General features: G+C 39.3%; 1 protein-coding gene across 1 annotated transcript; it reads left to right on the top strand.

The window, feature by feature from the left end:
* Positions 1-1,709: 1,709 nt before the first annotated feature.
* LOC124156993 (acyl-CoA Delta-9 desaturase-like) lies at positions 1,710-11,795 on the top strand. Its single transcript, XM_046531443.1, has 6 exons — positions 1,710-2,033; positions 2,891-3,021; positions 4,610-4,815; positions 6,645-6,830; positions 7,766-8,117; positions 11,398-11,795. The coding sequence occupies exons 1-6, from the start codon at positions 1,826-1,828 to the stop codon at positions 11,515-11,517; spliced, it is 1,203 nt and encodes a 400-aa protein (XP_046387399.1). The 5' UTR covers positions 1,710-1,825; the 3' UTR covers positions 11,518-11,795.
* Positions 11,796-12,189: the final 394 nt, after the last annotated feature.

Here is a 12,189-nt window from a genome sequence, read left to right as displayed (position 1 = left end):
CCGTCTTAACGGGGTATTTCCACGGGAACTTCTAGGTTTTTAAAATGTGTATCATACCCTCAGTTCTACTTTGACTGTGGTGAAGGAAAGCTAAGTTCTCTTAAGTGCGCAGAATTTGTGTAAGTGATTTGAATTGGTTTGTTGGATCGTAGAAATTTCAAACTTCCGCCATTCATATGAAAATACCTCCTCACATTATTACACGACTTGATATTTTATAACACAATATTTAAATTGGGGAAAAATCATTCACTCAGAAATAAAATATTCTGCATTATTTATCGCGGGGGCTGAATATAAGGCAAGACCCTGCTGCTCTGAAATTTCTCAATGACTTCCTCAACTACTTCATTCCATACAATACTCATCTTATGGCCATAAGAAATGGGGAGAGAGTTCTCGAAACAATGAACGATTTTTGTGTCGATACAAAAATTGACTCGTTGAATCCATAACATTTCCAGAATTCGTTATGCATCACTTTGCCGATACTTCAAAGACAGCCGGTTGGTATTGTATTTTTGTAAAAATGTATTCCTCTCCAAATTTGAAAACTCTTGCACGACATAGGATCCTCCAACAATGCCTTATTCCTCTACAAAATTATCAATTCCTATTTATATCGTTCCTATCTCCTTTATTAGTAAATTTTAAGGGATCCCGTCATAACTATACAAATCCTACCTGTTTGTTTTTGATTACCATAGAGCAAATTATGTCTTCAACTCCCAGATATCCAGAATGATGAGGTATACGAAAACTAGTCATAACAGTCCGTGAAGCCTTTAAGAATCTAGATTCTTCGAGAGAATATGACAAAACATTCACGAATATTCACGCATTAAAGACAATACATATTGCTCTTATATTTCGGCTTAATTCGGCACAAGTATTGATTTCTCCATGTCCTCATCTTAATCTTATAGTTATTTCTTGCGAATTTTTATCGTGAAATCCTGTATACAACGATTTAATTGGTTAACATTTTTTGTGTGTTTGTTATTTTCCATCATCTGTGAAGATTAATGTAAGAATACATTATTATGGGTTAACCTGGAAATAAGGAAATACATAAAAACTGGTATAGTATAGAATATCCGATATCATTTGCTAAATATAACATCAGAAAATACTTTCCCCTTACGTCCTTCCATTACCTGCTCAATAATGTCTTCAATCGTTGCCATATATCTTTGATATATTAGAGTTATTTAACGAAACCTCACGTAACCTCAAAACGTCGTGTAAACGCGCAGAGTTACCATCGTAGGCCTTAGTAGGTACCTAACACTGCCGAAATTACGATGGTTAGCGCTAGTGCGCCAAGAAAAAAGAGTTAGGAAATGAAGATCGATGCATATACGATTCTTTCGTGCCATTGCAATGTTGATATGATAATTGATGTTTCATAAATAACTCTAATATATCAAAGATGTTATCAAAGACACCATGTTACGCCACCGACCATCGCAATTTATTTAATATAACGTTAAATTAAGCAGGCAATCACAAATGGAGAACTATACTTTATTACCATTATTTGATATAATTAGAAACTGTGAGGAAAGGTGAGGCATTAGTAAGCGGTGGACATAATTCATTCATAAGTCGCCCGTTGTGAAAGAGTGGGCGCGATTAGCATCTCCCTTAACCCTACGAGAGAGAGAGAGAGAGTATAAAGCACGCGGGTGGAGGAGGCACTTCTGAGTCACAAACGCTCAACGGCGGGCGCGCGATATAAAGTGGGGACGCAGGTGTGGGCGACGGACGGACCGCCACTCAGTGTCACAGGAGAGAGAGTGGACGACAGAGGCACGCACGCACCATGACGGTGGACTCGAAGATACGGACGGTTCAGGAGCAGATCGTGGTTGAGGAGAAGGTGGTGCAGTTGGAGAAGTTGGGCACGGATCCGGACTTCAAGCGGGAAATCGTGTGGAAGAACGTGATCGGCTTCATCTACTTGCACGTCGCCGCATTCTACGGACTCTACCTGGCCCTCACCAGCGCCAAAATATGGACAAACCTATGGAGTGAGTGTCTACCACAGACCATCACTATTGTTACTTAAGTAATCAACCGATTAATGCAGGTTTCCATGGAGCACTTAAGAAGTATACTGGCAGTCTCTTTACTTTATAATAAGGCCTACTCCCTTTCAATCTATCTAAAAATCATTATTACAAATGCTGTTGGATAAATTAGGAAGTACTGCAGGAACAAGTGACTTTGTACGCAGTCACGCGCACGGGTGCAAAGTTAAATACACCAAAGGGTGAAGTTCACCATGAAAAAATATTTGACCTAGCCGGGATAAGTCAAATATTTTTTCATGGCGAACTTCATCCTTTGGTAGATAAATTAGGGTTTGGTTAGCAGAATTAGGAGTTGATTAGTATCATTTTTAATAAAGTACATTATCGTATTGAGGTAAGTCAAGACCACAATATCTTTGCTCAATGGTAGGTTATCTGATTTTTCCGTTTGTGGTCATACTTCACAGCCGAAAGTTACTACGTTTTCAAAAATGTGTTTTCATTTTCATTGGATATTTTCTGTTCCCATAAGAAGTTATTCAAAAGCGCAATTGTCTTTTGTTTTTGCTGCATCTTTACTTGATGCAGCAAAGGAAAATATACAAAGAAACCTGCATCGTTTTTGTTTTCAGCACTTTTTATCCCCAGACACAATTTGTACTCTTCAAAGTATCCTATTTGTTGCCCTCCCTCCAGGATAAGATCCTGCTGCTCCCATACACACATTTTGTTTTGTCGATACTCATATCCATTACGCGTATAATTTCGATATGCTTAATAATATTGGCATGTTCTCGAGTCAAATGAATTAATCGTTCATTAATTACATTCTCTTCGCCTCCTTTTGTTCGCAGGTTTTTTCATCCTGGTGGCGAGTGCTCAGGGGGTGTTGATGGGGGCTCACAGGTTGTATTCGCACAAGGCTTACAAGGCCTCGTGGCAGCTTCGTCTCATCCTCAACATCCTTCAAACGGTCGCAGGACAAGTGAGTATTCGCGATCCGAGGGACCCTTTCTTAGTGCAGTAGATGGCTTGCAGCGCTCCCAGAGACGAGCGTATGCTTTGATTTAATGAGCTAAGTTATTCATGAAATGCATTGAATTAAAAAACATAAAAATCAATATTTTTAATCAAATGATTCAGGCAGATTGTTCACGCTTCTATGTGGCTTCGCTATAAATCCACCAGCGTCTCTTGAAAAATGGATTATTCACACATGATCTTTATAATTAAAAGAGGAAAACTAGTTTGCGACAAAAAAATCATAGCCAACAAAAAATTTACTTCGGAAATCTATGTCTCAAAAACTATCGCTGATCGCTGGATAGATCGCTGTTTCGCTGAGAATAGATCGCTGATTACGAATTTCACCTCGGAATCAAAAAATAAGCATTTTTGCGAACACTAAAAATTTTAAAGTGTGTTTCGGGAATCCCAAAATATAGTCGCTGTGAAATTCTACCCAGTTTGAAAGATTTGTTCAAAAATATTTTTGTTCTGCCAAACAATAAACTTCGTATTCTTCTTTAGTCTTTGCCCCACGCTACTTGCAATGGTTACACGCAAGGGACAGAAGAGGCAGGAGGACGGCGGCAGGTTGCCTTCATTTTTCGAGCAAAACTTTCCCATCTCCAAACTTATGCACGGCATCGAGCATCCACGAAAAACTCTACACTTTAGAAAATGACTTGGATCGGATTCTTTTGCAAAGCAAGACGTAGGTAAATCAGTACGGCACTTTTTCCTAACTTATAACATTTCACTTTCGGTACGTTTTCATTTAATCGTAATAATTTAGTTAGCGTAAAAAATTACAAGTTTTTTGAAAATTAATTTTCAAAAATTACTTATTACTTCTGTTTTTAGTTTACAGAACCCAAATAGTCGTAATACGATTGACGACGTAGCCTTATGAAGAAGAGGCTTTTTCTTGACGCACACATAGAATAAACCGGGGCAGTCTCGAGTGCGTTAACATTCAGAAGGACTAGATTTGCAAACACCCGTTACTATCACTAATAGAAAGTTCGGAAAGACGTTCATTTTTGGGTCTAGGCCTTATTTTCAGGGTCTCCTGACAGTGGGTAATACTGAGAGATTAAACTGATGCCATTCGCGAAAATTTAAGAATACGTCGTAATCAATATTCTCCATTTCGACAACACCTTTTAAAATCGCGGTTTCAACGATTTTTTAGAAAGAATTTCATAAATTCTTCGAGGCCTTATGGTTATGCAGTTGTACGTGTTGAAAAAACGTAGAAAATGGCGAAATATACAAATATTCCAATTAAAACTTCACAGTAACTCACCGCTATACTTCCATAATATTATTTACAAATTGGTGAAACAGTTGACAATTCGTAGGCTGAATAAAATGACCGCCACACTTACATCAACCCGATAGAAAAATTGTTAACTACTAAACGTATTTACAAAAATGTTGGAGACTTCGGGAAGGTCATACTTTTTATACACGTAGGTAGTTGGATTTGTCTTATCGTTAATTTTTGGGACAAATAATCACACGCAATAAGAAATAAACGTTTCGTTTATTTCACGTTTTTCTTTCAGAATTGCATGTACATTTGGGTGCGGGACCACCGGCAGCACCACAAGTACAGCGACACGGACGCTGACCCGCACAACGCCATCCGCGGCTTTTTCTTCTCGCATATGGGCTGGCTCATGTCCAGGAAGCATCCCAAAGTGATCGAGAAAGGCAAGGGCATCGACATGAGCGACCTCGAGGCGGACGGAATCGTCATGTTCCAGAAGAAGTGAGTAAAGCGCTCCGGAAGTAATTTAACACTGGAATGCCCGGCTGCGTCAATTTCAACCAAAAGAGAATATTTATGTTCATTACTTTGAAAGGAAGAAAAATTTAGACTCATATTTCATGACTTTTAATTATTTAGTTTGGTTTAACACTGTGCTAAAGTTAGGCCTGATACTATTATTTTTTTCTCATCACTTATACCTACCGTGCCCGGATGGATCATTTTGACCCAGACTATGAAATCCATGTGAAGGCTTTTTACTTTTCCTTTGTATTCAATGTAATGGTGCGTTTTATACTGATTTTTTGTCAAAATGTTACTGTAATTAGTTTTTAACCTGATTCCACTGAAATTCATTGTGCCTCCCAAACCCGTCAAAAGAAAAGTGATAGATATTCACAAATTTGTGGAAGTTAGTTTCCCATAACACCATAGAAATTGTTTAACAACTGCAATTTTAATATTTTTCATCCAATTAAATTTTATACTACCCTCCCAAATATTTTCTAAACGATATTAATAAATAAACTGAGAAGGAATAAAATATTTTGAGTAAAATATGCAAACATGGTGATATTTGGCGTCAAACTGACCCACTCGGGCATAATAGGGTACAAGGATTGGTGTAAGCATGCTAGTGTTAAAAAAATGACTGATTAAAAATTAAAATTAAAAGTAAATGTCGTGTTGAAAGCTAGTTTTTCATTAATTTAAAAAAATAACCATACGTTAACCTTCGAAATCTATTTTCGTCGCAATTAACATAAGATAAATGCAAACTTCAAATTCGAGAGTTAATAACTTAGCTTTAACTTAAAAATTCAATAATTCAACAGCAATGAAATTAGCATTTCGAAATCGCCTTCGGACATCCCACCTGAAAACAAATGTGTCGCCCAGCGCGTAAACTGGCGAATTTAACAGATACGTCACCTTGAATGCGTCCCTAACCCTCGTGATCATAACCGTTCATTTTTTTAATCTCTTGTATGTTACCCGTAAGTACCACCCACCAGACCCAAGTAGACTAAGTCACCTAAGCAGATAGAAATGTCATGTTCCTGAAGAAGTTGGTGAAAATCCTGTATTGACCTCTATAGCCTAACAATAAGTACCGACCCCTTTTATAATTACCAAGCATTTTGAAAACACTATTACTTAGGGGAAATGAGTCGTCCCAAGTATCAGATACGACATTTTTATGTAAAAAAAGAAATCATTTTAGTAGCATCAATATTACTTCGAGTATTTCCCCATCCTTTTGATTATAAAAAAGTGGTATCATTTACATATTATTTTGGAATTTAAAAGTTGATAACATTACAAATGTTGAAGAACGATATCAAATAACAGCCTCTTGAATCAACATTTATTATCCCCGCTATGATGAAGAAAATATGCCGATGCCGCTAAAGTAATCGGGACTGGCCAAACTTTGGACAGTTGATATTTATCATAGCAGCGTACTGAGGCGGTTTTCAGACATTGAAGAAATAAAGATTTGAATTTTTTGGCATTTAAGTAGTATCATAAAGTTATAGATCAAAATAAAATACATATCACTCTGGTGATAAAAAATGTAAAATTTGTAGACGTATTGATATCACCTGTGTTATTTTTTGTGAGTTAAAGATATGTCATCATGCTGCTAGGGTAGCCTTAGTAATAACCTACCCATACGATATTATGCATTTTGCGATCGTCATCACCAATGGCGTTCAACCTATAATGTCAGTTTTCGATTGAGCATATCATGAATCTAATGGACACGCATCATAGACTTAGAAAAGAAAGAAAGTAAAAGAAATTTCTCCGACTCTTCTCCTTAGGTACTACAAGACGCTGTATTTGCTGTTTGCAATCATGATCCCAACCCTAGCGCCCTACTTCTTTTGGAAAGAGGACATCTGGAATTCTCTCTTCGTAGCCTACTTCTTTCGCTACGTGTTTCTCCTTCATGGGACATGGACTGTCAACAGCTTTGCTCACATTTACGGAAACAGGCCTTATGACAAGTGAGTATTAGGACACTCGTCCGTTAAAATACATGGTGCCCACAATGAGGGATGTAAAAGAACTTCGATATGCTGTTGTGTCCAAACATTTTGAGTCATCCTGGAGGGTATGCAGCACAAAATAAACTTGGCACATTAAAAATACTACATAAACCCAAATCTATCAGTTTCATCAAAAATATGCGTTGAAAATAGAAAATAAATTGCAATAAGAATTAAGACAAATAAAATATAAAATTTTAATAAGACTTGAGAATAGTAATGTAAACAGGGACACCGGATTTTCGATCAGCAGCTCTTGGAATAGAACTCTTAATTGATTTATGATTGCCAGAGCTAAGTCTACGCTGGTCCTCCGCGACAACAATCGGATCTCGACCAATCCGGCCCCTCCTAATGCTGAGCTTCAACGGTCACTTCAAAACTTTCATTCAGTAGCCGTGAGAATGGGTAACGAGTCGGTACCCGAAACGTCGGCGCTCTTACATAATCTTACCCGCGCGGTATCACGAGAAGAGTTTTTGCACATTGAAAATAACTTCAATATGATAAAGATTGTTATTAGAAGAAAAATATTTAAGTTAATATAACAAGTGATTTTCATTTAATGAAGGAAAAACTTCGATTTTTTGCTATAAATAATTTTTTTCCAAATTTACCCTAAATGAGGCAAGCTTTAACGTCTCACAATTGTGTTGAAACTTTGACAATACTATTTTAGGCCGTTTGACGACTTTTCCCCCGAATTTCAATCGAACACTGATTTATTTGTGACCACTGAAGGCCTGCATGCTTAGAGGATGCCCCAGCCCATCTGGTGGAACTTTTATTAGTGCTCTCTCACCCTCCAGCTGTTGAAACAAACCCACCACACCCACGCGACCCTTCGCAATAAATGATAAACACAGCACTCCGATTTCTTTTCTCGTCCGCAGGGACATCGTTCCCGTGGAGAACTACGCCATTGCCAAACTGACAATGGGAGAGGGTTGGCACAACTACCACCACGCGTTCCCGTACGACTACAGAGCTGCAGAATTCGGCTACAGGGACGCGAGCCTCACCACGCAGCTCATCGATCTGATGGCGAGCATCGGGTGGGCCAAAGACTTGCGAACCGCCTCCGACGACATGGTCGTGAGGAGGACTTTTCGCAAAGGAGACGGGACGCACAAAGTGCTCGCGAAAAATCCACTCGCCCAAGAAAACGGAGGGAAAAACGACAGCATCTACAGGAAGAAGATATCGCCGGATTTGTTCCAAGACCTCGACAAATTTATGAACAATGTGAGTATAAAAATCAAAAAAACCTTCCCATATCACTCGTTCACACTGACCATTTAAGTATGCCACCGATCTAGGTAGGTTTCCATGGAGTACTACTTAAAAGTATTCTGGCAGTCTCCCCCACCTTAATGTACTTCTCAATTCAATACACAATAATGCCTACTCCCTTTCATTCTATCTATAAATCTTATTCTCTTTCCTTCCTCTCCCTCGTTTACCCATCATTCCACCTTAATCTAACACTATTTTCAACATCCCCTCCCCGCTCAGTACTCCCCCTCCATCCACACCTTCTGTCTCCTCCGCATCTCATCTAGAATCTGCCTCTCCTCACCCACCCACCATGTCCAGCACTTCGTCGTTCCTCCTCCTCTCCGTCCACTGCGCCTTCTCCATTCTCCTTCACACCCACATCTCGAATGCCTCCAGTCTTCTCTCGTCCGCGCGTTCCACCTTCCAACATGTCAACGTTTCCGCACCATAAGGCGTCACACCCCAATCATTCACACTGTTTATCTTTCAATCAGAACCAAAATTAAAAATGAATTCGGCAGATTCGGAAGGAATTGACAAGTTACGGTGAAACACGAATGCCCTCCCCATTCAGCCATCCTCTCACAAATTGATAATAAATAAACACGAAATTTGCCGTCCGTTATTGCCAAGAGTTCTCGGGTTTACCATCGGCTCCAAGGGTTCATTTCTTCCAACGTTTCGAGGGCGTAAGTAATATGCAATCTTCCTTAGGGTGATGACTCTATTACCCTGATATCTCGGGGATATTTCGCCTGCCATGACATTTTTCGCAGTAAGATCTGATGCTTTCCCGGCGAATGTAGTCAAAGAAGGCTATTCGGGATTCCAGCCGGGTGGTATCTCTCCATTATGCCGACGTTTCGGAACTCGAGTCGCGTTCCATCTTCAGGGCTGATCATCTTTACTATGTAGTCATCCAACAGCCCTGAGAATGGAACACGACTCGAGTTCCGAAACGCCGGCAGAATGGAGAGATACCACCCGGCTGGAAGCCCGAAAGGCTTCCTTGGAAGATATTTCGCAGCTTTAAAATAAGAAAACGCAAAAGTTGCCACTGCCCCCTTTTCATGAGTTGGTGACGTCTCATCCTGTTCCGGGAGAACTTTTCATTGAGAGACGGAATCGCTCGAAAGAATATAAACAACAACGAACGACGCGAGGCCGAGGAGTAGCGGAGACGCAATACTATGTTGCAGATAAATGGAGAGAGTGCTTCAAAGCGCAATTTCCCAAACTCGCAGCCATATTGCATCATTCGGCTGGCGATGGATCGAATGTGTATTCACCGAGAGAGTCGCTTTCTGAGGAGACAGTGGCGGTGTGGGCTGGTCGGCGATCGCCGAGGGCCCCGACCTTAGGAGGCCCACACAACGCTCGCATCCATCGCGAAGGGTGTTTATGAAAGGTGCAATAAAAAAGACGGATTAGTTGAACCATGATTTTTTTGCTAAAATAAAATTCTATGTTTTCATTGATTTGCTTTATTTACAACATAGCCAGAGTAAAAAAAATATCGTGTAAAAATAAAGAAAGTAAAGATGTCAGAAGAAAAAAAGAGTACCTGATGCTTATTTGCAATGGTTCTTCGAAAAGGTTGTTTTGTAATTTTTTTAGATTTCAGCGCAATTTCAAGGAAAAAAAATCACTAAATTGATAATAGAAACATTAGACATCATTAAATTTTATAAGTTGTGAAATTCTCGCTTTGCACAGTATTTTTTTCCGAAATTACTAATTTTTACTTATTTTTATCTGGATTTGAAGAGACAGAATAGCGTCAAAATCGATTTCCGGGCATAAAATTTCGAGAGGGCGAGGAATGCACGACTTCTCGGACGAGTATGATTGCACTCGTCGTACTCGTCAGTAGGTTTCCGATTACTCCGCCAGAGGGGGCATGCTCTTAGCTCATTTCTCCGCCGAAAATGTGAAATGGGAAATGACACTACTAATTAGTAGCATTCGAACGATTGTAGCCGAGTAGGTACGGGAGCTGTATTGTATCCTCGCAACGCCAGGCCGAATCTCCTGGGATGGGATCATGAAACTGCAAACCGTAATTATGTCTCATTAAAATACATAATTATCCATGCCCATATACTTTTGCAGTTGGTTGAAATATTGAAGACCCGATAATCAAATCATCAGCAGATGGTTTTAGATCACAATTGCCTGAGGTAAAACCAGTCTATAAAGTTATTAAAAATGACAGATAAAATGAAATAATTGACGCTATAGGCCGATTGCCGCGACCATTTTTCACGGCAGGTCGGCATTGGCTAATGGAGACTCTGGGACGTCATCATTTTCAGGGAGGGATGCAATGATGCGGGTAATATCCTTTTTCCATCGTTTGATACCGCAGCGTATTCCATCACTGAACAAGCACGTGGCATACATCAGCAGCCAATCAGAGCACAACAACAAACGCTCGTTTAGGCGACGCCATTGAGCTTCATTAAAACGAACATCAAGGCGCCTCAAGTATGATACAGATACAGGACCGTATGATATAGAAAATGATGGCTTAAGTAATCATTTTCCCTCATTGAAAAGTAAAGCTGAAATGATCAATGGGCTTGAACGTGAAATATAACCGTGTAATTCCGGCATAATGGAAGTACTAAGTGCTCCACGCGGATAATTTTATAGCAATTTTACTGTTTTTATAAAATCGCCATATTTTTTGTAATCTTGTCCTGGTAAGATTTTGCCAACCAATTTTTACCCCCTTTCCGATTGGCTTTCATGTCAGCATAACTCAAAACAAGATGACGATGCAATATTCTAACACTTTTATTATGATTGGAACTATACCTCGATATAAAGTCAGAATTTAAAATTAAATATGGGGATTAATGCAAAACATGACCACTAAAACCCGATGGCGGCGAAGCGATCACTAAAAGGAAGGAGAATAATAGAAAATTATAACAACAAATTTGATAACATCAAAGTTTATTGAAAAATTGTCGAGATAAAAACGTCATTTTTCATGAATAAATATTTGAATATTGTAATATTATGTTTGAATTAACTGGCCTAAAGATTTTCGGAGGTTCCCGCCATTACACGACGTCACATTACAGATTAGTGACGTATGTACCATGGGTTGGATGTACTGAGGAGGGAGGGGGTTATCGGAGGTTCTCGACTCACCGTGACAGAACAGTCGCAAACCTTCGAGAACATGAAAGATCGTTCTATGCAATCATTGCTCATAACCATTATCTTTGCATTACAGAATGTGACCACCGTGGAGGATGCATACACAAAAATAGCCAGTGAAAATCTAAAGGAAAAGACCAAGTTGAAAGCATTCGAAAATTTAAATCTGAGGAACAACATAGTTAACCAAGGATAGGCCACTTACTCAAAACAAGCAATCTTTAAAACACTGTGAAATGGCAAGTGAACAAGTGACGGATGAAAAGGTCACAGAGACATTTGAAGCGTGTGTTTATGCTATGCGAATGACATGGGATCGATTCTTCCCCACAAATCCGCCGACAAAATTGCACATGGCGGCCGAAACGAATCAACGTGAAATGTGTGACGACAAAAACGACTGTTTTATGCATATAATTTATGAATTCCACTTATAACATCTTGTAAATAAACTATCCATTTATGAAAATGAAATGTATTCGCTTGATTTTTGCCTCATCCCATACACCAGTGACTAACTAGGGGTATGCTTCGTAGGGGAGGTGGGTGGGAGGGCTTGGGGGAGCGACACCCCCTCCCCGGGCAAGGAAGGGTACGGGAAAATTTTTAAAGAATACATGCCTGGGGTTACAGTTTACACCAATTTGGCACTAAAAATTTAACTATCAACCCCAGACAATATAAAATAAAGTTTTAAATATATTTTTTATTTCTTCGAGGCTCTGGGGGGATCTATAGTTACGCCACTGCCATACACCAATCTCACCACATAAGTATAAAAATTGAATAGTACCTACCCTTTTCTATCACCCTTTTCTAACTCTCCAGTAATGCGAGTATGATTGGAGAAACAGTGATCCGTAATCGG

This window comes from Ischnura elegans, chromosome 4, assembly GCF_921293095.1.
Source record: "Ischnura elegans chromosome 4, ioIscEleg1.1, whole genome shotgun sequence".
In the NCBI taxonomy this organism is placed as follows: domain Eukaryota; kingdom Metazoa; phylum Arthropoda; class Insecta; order Odonata; family Coenagrionidae; genus Ischnura; species Ischnura elegans.
This window is presented reverse-complemented; position numbering and strand designations above follow the sequence as displayed.